We start from the raw sequence: 17080 nt of genomic DNA, 5'->3' as shown, positions 1-17080 counted from the left end.
TATCTACATAAGAGTGACATGACACTGTCATGAACACATGAACCCTAACTCTAACCCTAACCTAACTTGTCATGACAAAAACAGAATGACACTTAATGACAGAAGCGTTATGTCATAAACGTTTGACTTGTTTATAATATTTATGACACGTTCATGAGTGTCATTTTACTCTTATGTAGATACCTTCAAGTAAAGTGTAACCGATAATTGTATCATATGTAACCTGATATTAAGACTAAATTGCAATTTCATTTCCCTTCATTCGGTCTATTTGCATTACTGAACAACTCTGAGATGTGATTCAGAGGTCTGGAACAAGACTAGATTATATTAGAGAAATATTCAAATCCTGCCTACCTCCTCTGAACACCTGGCCAATATGATCATTTTTAAGCACTCAAGCATATGTACAGTAAATGAATGTGGCAAAGTCTGTCCACCACTGGGATCAATACACATTCAGTATGTAGACAGAGGGAATTGTTTTAGTAATTGAACATGGGGAGCAGACATGAGAGACCGTGTGCTGTGACGGGACATGTTTTACTCCCACTCTCCACACCTGCAACAAACCAAAGAGCATTTGTAGCCGTACTATAAATGCCTCATATTTTGTGCAGTTTCTCCCCTAAGGTGCACTGTTTGATCATATTTCATGTTGTAATGCTCCAGATCACTAAGGTGCCAGTGCAGACGTGCCTCCAAAAGAAAGACTGCCAATCATGTGTGGAACTGAGGGACCCTTACTGTGGCTGGTGTGTCCTGGAGGGCAGGTGAAGATCTCTCTCTCTCTCTCTCTCTCTCTCTCTCTCTCTCTCTCTCTCTCTCTCTCTCTCTCCCCTCTCTCTCCCTCTCTCCAATTTCATGTTGCTTTATTGGCATGACAAAAAATACATCTGTGTTGCCAAAGTATAAGAACAAACATACATATAAACAACAACAAGGAGTAAATACATCTGATATAATAATACAAGTAAACAGGATAATTATGGTATAAATGCAGATACTAAACAAATTCTGTTTATGTCCCTCAAAGGGTACGTTGAAACAATAATATAAAAAAAAAAGAATACAAATAAAAGAATCTCACACACACAGACACACACACACACACACTTATCTCACACACTTATAAATGCATGCACACAGCGACAGACTAGCACAAACACCCACATGCAATTCCATCTGTAAAACACAGCGGGGTATTTGTTCAGTGTTTTATTGCAGACACTTTTAGTACCCCTCTGTGTTTATATTCCATCTCCTGTTTTCCGTGCAGCCGTAAGGAATTAAAGCTGTTTGTCAGTCTCATGCAGCGAAGGCAGTCTGTGCAATTTACTCTCATCAGCCTATATTTATCAGGGTATGGAGGGTAAAAGGGGCTGTATGTATCATGTATTTTACAGGGATACGATCAGGAACAAGAAAAAAGCGGAAATAACAGTTGCCTCCTTTGGAAGTTGTTGATACTCTTATTCAGAAACACTGCACACATTTTACTAAGATTTGAAGCTGCAATGATTTGAAGATGAATCGGTTAGTCGATCAGAAAAAAATCTTCAACTATTTTGATAATCTTTTCAATCATTCATCACAAATCATTTGATGATTCCAGCTTGTCGAATGGGATTTTCTGTTGTTTTTCATAGAGCGTAGTAGAGCTGTTAATCTTCCTCTATAATACCATTCAAATTTGCACTCATTTCTTTTTTTTAATGCACAAATTCAGCCTATTATTAATATTTACTACACTACTAAGGGAATTTCAGCATTCGATTAGTATTTTGTATGTAAAAAAAGTAGTCAAATACGGCCATCATAACTTCCTGAGCCTTAAGTGACATATTTCACATTTGGCATTGGGCATTGAGTGTTTTTTATATCTATATAAAACATAATCTTGGAAATCTGCACAGACCTTGCTTGAAGTCACTTGGGCATGAGGTTGTTATTTATAGAAGCACATTAAAAATCTGTAAGAGTCCATAGGCTTTGTTTCTTTGAGGCCCTGTGTTTAGGGGTTGTGGATGGGATGAGATGCTGATAGGAGTTGTTTATCCTTTGTCTGAAGGTGTACCAGGAGGTCTGAGTGCCGACGGGCAGAAGAGAAGAATGGCTGGCTGTGGAGCCCCAGGCAGCATTGTGTCAAGATCGTCTCCTTCTATCCCCCGAACCTTTCCTGTAAAAAGACTCAAAAGGTACAGCGTTGCTTCTCTACTCACTAGCTCCTTTTGTTCTCTGCTTCTCTTTCTGTCTCTCTCACTCTGCGGAACACAACCCCTTTTATATGCACGTCCTGAGTAATAAACTGTATCCATTGCGAATCGGAGACCCTGGGCTCTAGGTCTTCTGCCTCTGTATTGATCGATTCAGAAAACTCCAAACTGGCTTATTATAACCGACCTGGTTGACTGTTCCCTCCCACCCTCCCTTTCTGACTCACTTGTGTTTATCCACCAACATCAATCAACCAATCTCCAGGCTTTAAACGGAAACAGCTTCTGTATGGTAACTTTACAGTTACACAGATATGTTTGAATTATACACAGAGCATTGAAATTAATTCAATATGAAGTGATATTACTAAGCCAATAATCCTTTCTCTGAAAAACTCAAATTCAGGCACGCCTGGATAGCTCACCTGGTTGAGCATGCGCCCCATGTACTAAGGCTCAGTTCTTACCGCAGCGGCCCAGGGTTCAATTCCAACCTGTGGCCCTTTGCTACATTCAAACTCATTCCCCCTCTCTCTCCTCTTTCATGTCTCCAATTTTCCTCTCAAATAAAGGCCTAAAATGCCCCAAAAAATAATCTTAACCACTCCAAAATACTTCACACATTATTTTGTGTTCAGGTGAAGATCAACATCCCCTCCCTTCCTGCAATCGGGCTTGCTGACCGTCTGCGCTGCTCCATCAAGTCTTTCAATAGTGAGGGCATCATGTCTGACTCTGGTCAGGTCTCCTGCGATCTCCCCAACCCTTCGCTTATACCACATACACCTGAGGACCAAGGTATGGCCTTTAAAATTAACCTACATCCTCTTTCGGGGCAAATGTCTGTTGTTCTCCATTATAACCAAGGTTGAGTCTTAGATTTCCAAAATAGTTTTAAGAGATTTAATATTTTAGTTTATACTGTTTGGTACACACATGTACCTCTCAGGCTTAATTGTGCAATCAGTCTCGGCTGTACTTTGTTTTTTTTACTAATGAGCAAACGCATTCACGCTAACATGCTAAACTGAAATGGTGAACATTAACTGCTAAACATCAGCCTGTGAGCATTGTCATTGTGAACATGTTGGCATTTAGCTCAAAGTACTGCTGTGCATAAGTACAGCTTTACAGAGCCGTAGACTGTAGACTCTAAGTCTTGTTAAATGAATGCATTAATACATGAGTATAAAGGTATTTGAGGTCATGCTCTGTCACAAATTATTTAAAGATCATGTCTTGTGTGTCAGAATGTGTCGGCCTTCCTGTGTTGTTTTGTCCCATCGTCAACTGTGGAAGTCTTGAATATTTAAAATAATTCCCCTTTCATAGATGTGTAAAACTCATATCCCACCAACAGCGAGGGCAGTGCATTTTAACCCACCCTGTGCTGTGTCCTTAGACTTTGTGGCCGTGGCGCTCAGAATTTTCGTCAACGAGACTGTGGAGCTTGCCACGCGGGAGTTTAAGTTCTACAACTGTGCTGCCACAGTGAGGAAATCTGAAAACACACCGTGAGTCTGACTCTTAATCTATCAGTTCTGCTCCGTCACTCACTGAAAATACACAGTGACACTGAACACAGCATCAACTGACAACCTTGATGTAAATGTATCACCGTGCATGAACAGATGAGAGATCAAGGCTCTGTTTGTAAATTGTGATGCATGGTAATTTTGAATGCTCCTCTTGCATTTTCTCTCCTCCTGTTATTACCAAGCCGAGGAAATTGCCTCAGTTTCCTTTTCATTAATCAAAAAATGAAAGTCGATCTTGCCATTTTTTCCCCCTTATTTTTTTCTTCATTTATTTCATGCCAAGGAATGTGTGATGAACGAGCTTTGCTTATGTGAAGTTGCAGAGATCCATTTCGTTGTCGGAAACATGGATTTTTTGGGCCGGACGCTTTGATGAGCTTGCATGTTTTAAGATTTTGTGTGTGTGTGTGTGTGTGTGTGTGTGTGTGTGTGTGTGTGTGTGTGTGTGTGTTCAGGTGCATGTCATGTGTGGCCAGTTTGTGGGGCTGCCAGTGGAACACGCATGACCACACCTGCAGCGACATGGACGACAGTGCGGTGGGTGCCAACATCATCAAGCAACGTCAGGTGAGTGTTCTCAAAGGTTCACACATCGGTGGATTTATCTCTGATAGATGTGTTTGATAAATGCTGGAAAAAGTGTAGCAGAAGTTTCAAAAGACACATCTAATCACAACACGTGCCGCTTGAGCGATCCAAATTTCCCCCTGAAAATTAATTTAAAAAAACGGTATCAGCTGGCACCATCTTCCGTGACAAATACTGTAGGGTGGAGAATATCAATTTATAAGTCAGCAGATGTTTCAGTGATACACTTATCTGTCCCCGCAGATGAGGGTGTCCGTTAAGTGGTTGGCATACTTAAAATGTAAATGTTCAAAAGGGAGAGTATCTGATTTGTTTTGATGCCTTCTCAGGGAGCGAACTGTCCTCGGTTTGAGAATCCAGATCCTGTGCTGATCCCAGTGGGCTTCAAGACTCGTATCAGCTTCGAGGGAATCCATTTGGACCTCTACCAGGTAAAGTGGCATAGACACAGTATTTAAAGATTTTCTGGAAAACTACCTATTTGTTTTTACACCTATTTTCAATTTTCAACCTGTGCATAAGGTAACAAAATGTGATAAAAAAAGTAAATAGTCATAGGACCATCGTCAGCACAACTTACAAACCATGTTATTCGAAAGACATAAATGGCATCACACAAACGGCAATGAGGAGAAATAAAGTGAGAGGCAGAAGGTGTTTTGTATAAAGTCATCGGCTATCTGGGTGTGAATACACAGATAATACATATATGCATACACCCATGTGTCCCTGTATTTTACTTTATATGCAGATATGTACAATATTTATACAGCAAAAACTAAAAGTGGCAGTAGGATGGGCTGGTTTCTATTAATAACCAAATTTATAACCGTAAGCCATTACAAAAAAAAACAAGCTAAAGACTTCTCATTAAGACTTTCTGGATGTAGTGTTCTCACATAGAACAGGGAAAGAAGACAGTCATCCATCCAAACTGCTCTGTGTACAGAGGGAACAGAGGGGCTAGAAAGAGTCTGCAGTACAACATTGTCTTTTACATGTCTTGCTCTGTACTGTGGTGAGGGGGAAAAAGAGCAGCATTGAGGGAACAGTGTTTTGCAAATAGGATCTACATAAATTAATCCACCATGTTTCTCGTCTTTATTTGTCCGTTTCCCCAGGCTCGTGTTTTCACCATCGGCACTGAGCTGATGAGAAATGTGGAAGAGGAGGTTAATTTTGAGGATGGGCCGTTCTACACCTTCAGCGGCTTCGATGTGAGTACGGCTGTTTCGTCTACACTCCACCCTTGACTGTTGCTCTGTATTCACACTGAACTGCTGATTTTGTTCCTTTCCTGAGATTGTTCAGATGGCTTCTGGCCAGTTTGCCCTCCACTCAGCACAGGTCCTTGAACTCTAGCTGATTTGTTGGATTATCAAAGTGCAATATAGAACAATCCTGGCACTGAGTAAAATCTATTGTAGAGTACTACTTGATTGTAGATTTTTTAGTACCGAAAGAGAGTCTATATTCAAACTTTCTATCTATGAACTGATTTTATGTTTCAGGCTTATAAATCAAAGTCACCCTTTGGTATTCTCTAGCTCCCTCTAATGGACAGACTCTCCTCACTGGAGTTATTTTAGCTCTATCGCCACATTATGAATTCTGTGATTGGGAAGCTCAAACAGTACCTAGCCCCCAGCTATGTTCTTTCCCAACATTGATTTATTTAGCTGAAAATCTGCCAGACTGGGTATAATTTTTTTTCCTCCCCTGGCATGAGGGAGCGGCAGCCCACACTGTTTGCCGAGAAGAGCTTAAGTGCTATTAATCACTGGATTCTGTATTAATAATTCATTTTCTTCCAATTTCTTAGTTTTCTTACGACAAGTCACCGGAGACCAATGTTCTCTTCTATGTGAAGGACAAGGAGTCGGGCAAGAAGATGGACAGCACGCTGAACGGTATACTCTCTTACATTTTAATGTGGAGACCTTATTTTTAATGCCCTGCGTGCTGCCTTTAATCTTTAATTGAAAATGAATGACCAAACATGTTTTCACAAATATGAAGTGATCGTGAGGTCTGTTTTACATTTTCCTCGTCATGTAAATTAAGTTATTAGAAGACACGAATGTAGACATCTCACCATTCATTCATAAAAAGCAAGACCTTTATTAAGTATAAGAAAATAAGTATAATGCATTCTCCCCTCCCTACTTCCCCTACAGTCACCCTGTACAACTGCTCCATGGGGAGGGAGGACTGTAGTCTCTGTAAAAACGCAGACCCAAAGTACAGGTGTGTGTGGTGTGCCAAGCAGAGAGCGTGTGTGTACGAGAAGCTGTGCAATCCTGACCAGCAAGGGTCCAAGGATCCTTACAACACCGAGTGCCCCGATCCTCAGATCACTGATGTGAGTAGTTACAATGTTGTCATCTCTTTATGTTGACCTTTGAACTGCATGAAAGGCTTGTGCCTTGCCGTGAAAAAGCAGCTACTTTGGTGATTGGATTATTGATTGGAGCACTTTATTGGCCTCACCACTTTCTGTCAACGGAGGAATTGAGTCTGCTTCTCTTTGAGGCCGTGTTGAGCTCATCTGCTGCACATCTAGATTGGATCAATTCTTTCTTTGCTCACTTAATTGTTGGTGCCTCATTGTCATTGACAAAAATCCATCAGTAATTGTGTTGATGTCAATGTGATAGAGGTTATATGACTGGTACATACTACAGCCTGACCGATGAAGCCGATAAAGATATCACAGATAGATCGCTATCAGTATTTGTGTTTGCGAAATGCTTTATGGCATTTTTATGTAAGTTATCTGTTATGTGGTCCTTTGGTCCAGACTGAAATATCTCAACTACTATTGGATGGATTGCCATGAAATTTTGGTCCTCAGTGGATCAGTCCTACGGACGTTGGCGATCTCCTGACTTTTGCTCTAGCGCCACCATGACGTTTACTTTTGGTTTTTAGTGACTTGTTTTGACAATTACCGGATGGATTGGTACTGTTTTTTAGATTTTAATTTACTACTTCAACTTTAATAATGTTTTGTTCCATGTGTTTTTATTTTTAATTAATATTAAACATTATTTAAATTTCAATTATGTTTACTGTTCAAGATTTTACTGCCATCTTATATTTATGATTACTGACCTTCAATAATTAAAAAGTATTGTTCAACTCATAGAAATGTTTGTTCATGTTATGCGTTTACATAGAACATCTTCCCATATATTGTGATCAGACGCTTTAATTATCCAGCATCAGTTTCAGGCTTTAATACACTCACACACACATGCAAACATGGCTCATACAGCGTGGATGTAATTTTCAACCATGACCTTAAATATTAAAAACTTAAACTATTCAGCGGACTTAAACAGTCTAAATCTCTTGTACCTTCTTATTGCACAACTAATCTGTTTAAATCAATTTTAAATCCCTTCTTCTTCTTCCCCCACCACTGTATCTCTCCATCCAGATCATCCCTCGTTTCGGCCCCCTGCAGGGAGGAATCTCCATCACCATCCGGGGCTCCAACCTCGGCATCCACAAGGAAGACATTAAAAGCATAAGCGTGGTCGGAGTGCCCTGTATCCATCGGCAGGAGAAGTACTCCGTTTCCACAAGGTAATACTTACACATATGTTGACATGTACACTACTGGTCAAAAGTTTGGGGTCACTTAGAAATTTCCATTCCACTCCATTATAGACAGAATACTAGCTGAGATCAGTTGCATTGTTTTTTTTTTTAACCAGGGCAGCAGTTTTCATATTACATTATGTGCTTACATAATTGCAAAAGGGTTCTCCAATGTTTTCTCAGTTAGCCTTTTAAAATGATATCAGATTAGGAAACAGAATGTGCCTTTGGAACATTGGATGAATGGTTGCTGATAATGGGCAATGTAGATATTGCATTAAAGATCAGCCACTTCTTTCTACAACAGTCGAGAACCCTTTTGCAATTATGTAAGCACATAATGTAATTTGAAAACTGCTGCCCTGATTAAAAAAACAATGCAACTGATCTCAGCTGGTATTCTGTCTGTAATGGAGTGGAATGGAAATTTCTCAGTGACCCCAAACTTTTGACCGGTAGTGTATTTATGCAAAAATATGAGCAGTAGCAGTCCACACACTGTCTCACACTGTTGGTCAAACTGCGTCTGGGCAGGTTTACAAAAAAGTAATTTTCTCCTGAATACCTTATCAGCTAAGGTGCTTCACCTTTCCTTGAGGTCACCAGAGTGCATGTTTTAATTAGCTCATTATGCCACTGTATTGATCTGAATAGCAGTGGTGGAAGAAGTATCCTGATCCCTTTTTTAAGTAAAAGTACCACTACAACAACGTAGAAATATGCCATTATAAGTAAAACTTCTGCATTCAAATCCTTAAGTATAAGTACTTAAGTATAAGTACAGAAGTATTATCAGTAAAATATACAAAAAAATCAAAGCATACTGTAAGTACTAGTTCCAAAGACAAATTATTGTATGTGATGTATTATTATATATTACATTAGATTGTTAATTCTGATGCATTAGTGTGTAGGTAGCATTTTACTGCTTTTACCTACTTTTGTTGTAACTTCAGCTGTCAGATAAATAAAGTGTAGTAAAAAGTACAATATTTCCCTCTGAAATGTATTGGAGTAGACGTATAAAGCTTCAGGAAGTATCTCAAAATTTTACTTAAGTACATTACTCGAGTAAATGTACTTTCCATCATTGCGGTATACTGCTGAATGTCAGTCTTTAAATACTGTCTGAGGCCACAAATGACCAGAGCAGCCTGAATTCTTGGAGATAAGAATTCACCAAAGCCAAACATTTTTAAAGATTATTTTTTTGGGCTTTTCCGCCTTTAATTTGACAGGACAGCTAGGTGAGAAAGGGGAAAGAGATGGGGAAAACATGCAGGAAATCTTCACAGGTTGGATTCGAACCCTGGACCTCTGCGTCAAGGCATAAACCTTTCAGTATATGTGCGCCTGCTCTACCCACGGACCCAACCCAGCCACACCAAAGCACTGATTTGATAGCATCACACACATTTACCACAGCTTTTTGGCGGTTAGTGTTCATGTCACACAAATGGTCTATGAAAAAGAAAACATCCACATCGTTGCCCCACAGCCACAAACCAGAACTGTTGACACCTGGCAGGATGGATCCACGTTTATGACAAATTCTTGCCCCACCATCTGCATAATGAGGCATAAACCAGGATTTATGAGACCAGATGGAATGTTTTTACACCCTTAAATCATCCACTTCTAGAGCTCACGAGCCTGCTGTAGTCTTCATCTTGTTGTTAGTTGTCTTCAATGGTCTACAGCAAGTTGTTGCTTTTAGATTTGACAGGTTTTCCACTGTGATATTTCATTCCTTCACATCACCGTTGGAGCTGTTAATTGTCTCCTCGTGGCCCACCTGTTAGCCCGAATGAGGCTTGCCATTTTATGCTGACCTCTTACATTTGCAACACATTCTCCCTGAGGACGTAGAGGTGTTTGGTTTATCACATTTACAAGGAAACTCCAGACAATGCTATGTGCTAAAATTCCCAGAGGGATTCATTTTTAAGATGCTAGAAGCAGCCAATCTGGCATAAACAATCATACTGCGTTCATATCTGCTTATTAGTCATCAGATGAACCAGTTTTTACTTTTTTCTTCTTGTTTTTTTTTTTTAATTACCTCAGTTATTTTCACCACTTACTCCAATTAACTAAAACAAGACACAATACTAATTTGTCTGCCAATATCTGTAACATTCAGAACAAGCTCATTTGGATGGATACATTTGGACAAAGATTGCATGAGGCTCTGATGCTGATCTGTCTGTTTCCACTGGAGCAACTCCAGACTGGAAGTCAAAGTAGTACAGACAAGTGTTTTGATTTGTGGAAGTTGTTTAAGTTCAGAAATGCTGATCCCATTTTCACAAGCGCTTTTACAAACCTGAGTGATCATTAATCTGCAATACAGGTCTTGCATAGAGTTAATATGAGTCAGTTCATCGCTCAGTTCATCAACAAAAAACGTATCGACATGTCAAAGATTCTCTGTACCCAGACCTCACCTTGAGTTTCCAGGATATTGTGTTGGGCCTTTTTCATAATTGTTTGACATTTTATAAAATACATTTAATCAGAAGACTAATTGAAAAATAAAAATAATTGGTAGTTGCAGCCATAGTCTTAAATATTTTCTCACTTTTCCTTCCGTTGTCCTGTCCAGCGTGGTGTGTGAGATTGGCCCTGTTGACCCCAAGAACACCTGGGGCCAGGTGGAGGTGGAGGTGAAGGGGGGAAAGAGAGGAACCTCCTCCATGTACTTTACCTACAGGGTAAATACTCTCCCATACACACATACTGTACACACACACACACACACACACTCTCTCTCTCTCTCTCTCTCTCTCTCTCTCTCTCTCTCTCTCTCTCTCTCTCTCTCTCTCTCTCTCTCTCCCCCTCTCTCCCTCCCTCCTTAGCAGCACACTCAGTATGGAGGCGTACCAAAAAATTAACGTATGCAAAAGCTTTCAGCTGATTTGATGTTTTATGGTCTCTATTATGTTTCCATTTCCTAACTGCAGAGAGCCCCTTATCAGAACATTCCAAGGGCATGTCATTTATGTGGAATGTACAAATACAACATCCTAATGTATTGGTAAATTAAGCACCTAGATGCTGTCACATTACAATGGTAATGTACTATACGATAAGCCAGAATGTGTATGCATTCCTTTTTAACCAGATGCTGTGCAGTAGACCCCCGTTTCTCACAAATAGCTACACTGTAGCCTGTTAAAGTATTAAACTGGCTTTTCATATCTCTGGCTCCGCTAAAACTTCCCCACAAGGGAGTGCTCCGCCTAACTGTTTGCTAAGCAAATTGAGGCAGATGCTTGTATGAGTGTGTGTGTGTGTGTGTGTGTGTGTGTGTGTGTGTGTGTGTGTGTGTGTGTGTGCGCGTGTGTGCGCGTGTGTGCGCGCAAACGTTTCTAATAGAGAGTTGGAGATCAAGGAGGGTGAGAGGAAATGTGTGTATATGACAGCATTGTGTGTGTTGTTCTTGTGTGTGTGAGAGCGAGCCTGTGGGTTGGAGGTTGTGTTTGCATGTAAATCCTTGCAGGGGAAAGATGAGTATGTATTCATGCTGTATCTTGCAACCCTGCCTCCCCCCTCACCAGGACCCAATTCCAGAGATGGTGAAACCCTCCAGAGGTCCGAAAGCTGGGGGCACCCTCATTACAATTTCTGGACGATTTCTGAACACAGGCAGTATGGATGATGTCCAGGTTACCATCGGAGGGGTGGATTGCATTGTGTAAGGACTTCTTTCCTTATTAATTGTCATTCATGCCAAAGCCCAATTCTCTTTCAATTCAGTCTCGTCAGTTAAGTGCTACTTGTTATACAGACATTGTATTGTATGCAAATTCTACAGTATGCACACTTTGAAGCCCATAAATTGATTACATTCCTGAGGCAAAAATGGAACTTTGGTGTCATAAGCAGGATTCTTTTTCTCTTACCATTTGCCTTCGCTGTTGTGACCACCAGTGTTCTGTCAAAGCCAGTCCATGGTGACATTTTAGGCAGAGGTAACGTTAAAATAACGAGCTAGAGGAGCAGCAAAGCCAGGATTTAACAAGCTGTCAAGCTGCTGCCATGTTGGCTTCCACTGCACAGGGACCTTGTGCGACCCCCACTCCTGCAGCCAGTTAGTGTTATGTCCTTGTCTTTGCAGGGAGCAATTCGGAGAAGAGATCACCTGCAGGACAGGGGAATACGGAACAGATAAGGTTCCCTCCGACCCTCTCACCATCACAGTGAGGTATGGAAAGAGTACCGCAACAACCATCCCAAGTGCCTTCCAATTCTTGGAAAATCCCATAATGCTGGACCACCACCCCAAAGAAAGCTTTGTCTGGTCAGTATAAAGTAGCATCACACTAGCGTTTTACCTCGAATCAAAGTGTTTGTAATATTGCTTTCACCATACTTGGAAACATATGGTGTTGAATGAAAATTCAGGAGAAATTTTGGTATTTGGTGGGTGTTATTTTCATGTTTTTCTCCATTTCATATCATGTTTTACCCTTTACCTTCTTTGTAGAGATTTGGGAAGTTTGCCACAACAGCTATAAAGATTAGGAAGGGACTGCCTTATTTTTGTATTTTCGGATGAACTGAAACACAAGTGTTTAAAATGCTCTCTGTTAGATTTAAGTTTTTAGCCAAGCTATTGGTGTGGCTCTAAGGATGGCAATGTTGGCCGGTCCAACAATTAAATCCAGACTGAAATATCTCAACCATTGGATGGATTGCCATGTAATTTGGAATAGATATCCATGGTTCTAAGGAGATGAATCCCATTAACTATGATGATACCTTGACTTTTACTCTTGTGCCACCTTGAGGTTCTTATTTGGCAGTTTTGAGTCAAATGTCTCAATGACTATTGGGTGGATTGTCATGAAAATTAGTACACAAATTCATGTTGCCCTTAGAATGAATTGTAATTACTTTGGTAATCTCCTGACTTTTCATCTAGCGCCATCATCAGGTCAATATTTCTCTTTGTCCAATACTTTGCTTCATGACAAATTACCTGCAACATAAATGTCTTTCCCATCAGCCTCAGCTGTACTTTGTGTTTATTGCTAATTAGCATGCTGACACCCTAAATTATGATTGTGAACATGGTAAACATTATACCTGCTTATCATCAGCAAGTTAGCGTTGTCATTGTGACCATATTAGCATGCTGACATTAGCATTTAGCTCAAAGCACCACTGTGCACTATTAGCATGAGTACACTGTTGTTTGGAAAGCTGTCTTATACTCCCTGAGTTGGCATTTTCCCAAATCTCTACAACAGATATGGTGGGAAAAATTTCATTTAGAGTAATAGTCAAAAAAAGGACAACAACAAAAATGTAATTTCCCTTTTAAATACCTAATAAAAAGAAAAGGAAAAGCAACTATCTTGACATTGATGACAAGGTCGTATAGAAAAGAGCCGTTATGGAATATTGAACACTTAGAAAGGCAGCTGCCTTGTTCTCAGCCCTGCAAGCTTCTATCGTCAGAAACCTTGGTAAAGGTTATTAATGCCAAGAACCTTTTAGTTTTTTAAAAGTATGATTTGTCCTCCAAAAGTTGCTGAGTCTGCCTGTTGTTTGTGTATGTGTGCAGAATATTTTCCATACTTACGTCTGATTTGCTGAAGGGGATACAAATGCTAGTCTTTGATGTTGTACAAAATGTCTTGATGATCTCGAAAAATGTATGCATTAGACGGTTACCTTGTTTTTTTCTGTGCAATTGAAAGCACTAGGGCGTGTGTGATTAGGCACGCAGACTGGAACAACAGACAACAGATACGCTGCTCCCAGGCTAAACTAATTTGTTTTCATCTTCAGTGAAAAGAAATTACCCCAGGTGCAATTTAAGAAGTGTGTCTGTCTTCCTGTAACTCTAGCCATGAGCTTGTCTTTGTGTCGCTGGGAAATACTCATTTGTGTGTGTGTGTGTGTGTGTGTGTGTGTGTGTGTGTGTGTGTGTTTGTTTGTTTGTTTGTTTGTTTGTTTGTTTGTTTTAGTGGAGGGAGAAACATTGTGGTAACCGGCTCCGGCTTTAACCTAATCCAGACTGCGGTCCTGAAGGTCCATGGAGACAACTCAAAGGCTGTTGAGGTGCGTGTGTCTTCCATTCCCCCCCCCCCTTATTTATCAGTATCTTCCTTGCCGTCTTCCCATCAGCCTGTTGATTATCCTCTAAAAGACATCATTTAACATTGTTTAGTTCACTCTTCCTGTTTTCCTATGATTCTTTGTCTTAGAGAATTTCCACTTTTCCATTCCCCCCCCTCACATTAACGGCACTGTTCATCGATTTCACCTCATCTAATGAGCCCACGATTTCTGTGGTGATTCATTCAAACTCTGTCAAGCATAAACACTCACCAACAAACACAGTCCTCCATGCTTCCACTGATCAGAGAGAGTCCATAAGGCGGTATTACTTCCTCTCACTTCTTAGGCCATAAATCCTTAAAACCTGAAAGATTGCAGATATTAGCGCCACTGTTTCACCCTTGCCAAGTTAAAAGTTCCTCGTCCAGCTTAATCAAGTAGGATTGACTCTGCCAGGGAACTTGAAAGAGCTGCACACAGCGTGCCGCTGCATGCCCTCCAGTGTACTGGGCAGTGTTAAGCAGTAGCAATTTTGTTCATTTCATTTAAAGGGCTAAATTTATTTCCGGCATTAAGGTTGCAGAAGATTATGTGAATATGCCACTCTTCACCACTTCACTCCCGGCCAAGACCCTGGTCCCCTGCTACGTGGGGGACAGGAGAGATTTAAAAATACTCCTGGCTGCCACAAACTAGCAGCGGATGTAAAGTGTTATCTCAAAGGACTTGGCTGGTCAACTTCATAAGCTTCTCTTGGTTTAAGTCTATCCACTGAACTAGACCCAAATATTTGTGGCTGCTGGCTTATGGTGAAAGCATGTTGATTACATTGTGGGTCAGGTTAGCGGCTCAAAGCAGTGATGTTTTTCTTTGCTACAGTATTAAAGACCCTCTAACTCTTGTTTGTAATTGTAAACGGAGACTCCAAGTCAAATTTTTAATTTGTTCAATACTTTGGTTTATAACGGCCTACCAGCATTTTGTTACATTTGGACAGAGCCAGGCTAGCTGTTTCCCCATTTCCAGCTTTCGTGCTAAGCTAACTGGCTGCTGGCTGTAGCTTCTTGTTTATCGGGCAGATATCAGAGTAGTATAAATCTTCTCAGCCATTTCCCAAAATGTTGAACCATTCCTTCAAACACCGAGCAACATATGGTCTGAAGGGACAGGTAGTGCACAAAACTACTGTAGGTTCACAGTTTAAAGAAATGTAACCGGACAAATTTACTTTTGACAAAAATGTCATTAAATGACAAAAAAAATAAAGTCTCAAGATTACTGTAGGTCTGCGTGACTTTTTCAAAGCATTATCTGATGTAGCCTACGCCTTTTGCCTTTTCCTTGGAAATTTTAAACTGTGTGTAGGACTGTAGGTTTTAGCTGTCACACAGTATTCTCAGTGTGAGTTGTGATTCATCAGAGGCTGCTATTCTATGATGGCAGATTGGGATTTTAATAGAGTGACTGAAAAGAGACACCTTCCCCATTGTACTAACCCAGGTTTTTTTTCTCCCACCATCCAACCCCCGAAACACTAACATTAATTCACTGCCTATTTGAAAAAAGGCCTCAACACGGTTTGATTTTCTTTCTCCCCATATTTCATATGTTAAATACTGTTATATTCACCTTCATGTCTTCTTTTGCTTCTGTGTGTTACGTGCCAACATACATCTTGTATTGTATATGTCCAGTTATGACATTTTACTCTCCCTCCGATACATTCAGAAAGCCCACGAGAAGAACGACACAGTCATCCAGTTTTGGTCTCCAACAGTAAACAGTTCCCTGAACCAGCCCTTTAAAACCTACATCCAGCTTGACAACTGGGAGAAGGAACTGAAGCCCTTCGACTACCAACCTAACCCCATCTTCAACAAGCTGACCAAGAAGGTCATCACTGAGGCCAGCATCATCATCGTCACTGTGAGTGCCGGCTGCTCTGGGGTCTCATTTATAAACGTGGCTTATGCACAAAACGGGGCTGAAAATGTGCATACGCCACTTCCCACACAAAGGTTGTGATTTATAAAAACAAACTTGACGGGAGAATGTGGGGTCCTCCACGCAAACTCTGACCCATGCATACGCACATTTTGGAGACAATGGGAATTAGCGACGCAGATGGTGAGGTGGTGAACTGAAGTCAGACTGCAGAAAGTAAATGTGGGAATAACGATAACTCTAATATTTTCAAGTATTGATGCCTCACGCATCATTTTATCACCCATATCATCCACGTTATCATGAAGATTAAATCCAGCAGTGTTATTTGCGCTTCTACTGAGTGATAATTGTTCCATAAACACCTCCAACTCAAATCTTAAATAAAATTTGTTATGAATATTTAATCGGCACTGTCTCACTGTCACAATGTCCGCTACGGAGCGCACGAGAAGGAGATGGCCCGACTACATAGAATACAGGATAGCATAAAATACCATACCATTAGATAACTGCAGAACACAGTGTAAATAACTAAATATCATCAAATGTTAGTCTGAAAATACAGGTCCATCCCGGTCCAAAGACAGGTCCTCGCCACTCTGGGGGCAACCGGCTGTTTCCTGAGGGAAATGGCAGACAGCTAAATGTTTTATATAAATATTATAATCTTCAACTTCATCACTAAGGCTTGTTTGGATATAATATATAGTTCTGTTAAATCTAGGTCTGGTATATCGAAGCTGTCCCTGAGTGCCGTAAAGCCTGACGTTTTGGACGATATTATTAATATATGTAGTCTATAGATCAGGTTTCCCTACACTATGCTAGAACAGGCTGAAATTATAATTCAATTTGCAGCAATTCACCAGCGTCTGAGAAGTTTTTTGCTTTTTCCCTGCCAGTCGTCATGATTCGGCGTAACAAAAGAACAACTGCCAGGGTCATTAACATACTGATCAGCATTCATGAGGTGCTTTGCTTTGACTATTTATGGTTAAAAATGGGTGTGTACAGGGCGGGATAAGAGGCTGATTCACTTACGCACACTTGTGGGTAATCTGTGATTTATAAAGGGAACACTGCTTACAGATGTGCGTACGCACGGTTTTATAA

The 17080-nt window shown here is 40.5% G+C and overlaps 1 protein-coding gene across 5 annotated transcripts in view; it reads left to right on the top strand.

Moving 5' to 3' along the window:
* plxnb2b (plexin b2b) overlaps positions 1-17080 on the top strand; it is a 120363-nt gene that overhangs the window by 76687 nt on the left and 26596 nt on the right. For all 5 annotated transcript variants that reach the window (XM_078257398.1, XM_078257400.1, XM_078257397.1 and 2 more), the window contains 15 exons: positions 673-773; positions 2072-2198; positions 2855-3014; positions 3619-3730; positions 4210-4321; positions 4672-4773; positions 5464-5559; positions 6165-6252; positions 6520-6704; positions 7785-7933; positions 10554-10662; positions 11509-11645; positions 12069-12251; positions 13927-14020; positions 15749-15946. In XM_078257398.1, coding sequence (XP_078113524.1) covers positions 673-773; positions 2072-2198; positions 2855-3014; positions 3619-3730; positions 4210-4321; positions 4672-4773; positions 5464-5559; positions 6165-6252; positions 6520-6704; positions 7785-7933; positions 10554-10662; positions 11509-11645; positions 12069-12251; positions 13927-14020; positions 15749-15946 — 1953 coding nt within the window. The remainder of the gene's footprint in view (positions 1-672; positions 774-2071; positions 2199-2854; positions 3015-3618; positions 3731-4209; positions 4322-4671; positions 4774-5463; positions 5560-6164; positions 6253-6519; positions 6705-7784; positions 7934-10553; positions 10663-11508; positions 11646-12068; positions 12252-13926; positions 14021-15748; positions 15947-17080) is intronic.

The sequence above is a fragment of the Sander vitreus genome, chromosome 8 (assembly GCF_031162955.1).
Source record: "Sander vitreus isolate 19-12246 chromosome 8, sanVit1, whole genome shotgun sequence".
In the NCBI taxonomy this organism is placed as follows: Eukaryota; Metazoa; Chordata; class Actinopteri; order Perciformes; family Percidae; genus Sander; species Sander vitreus.
The sequence above is the reverse complement of the archived record's forward strand: the minus strand, read 5'-3'. Positions and strand labels throughout refer to the sequence as shown.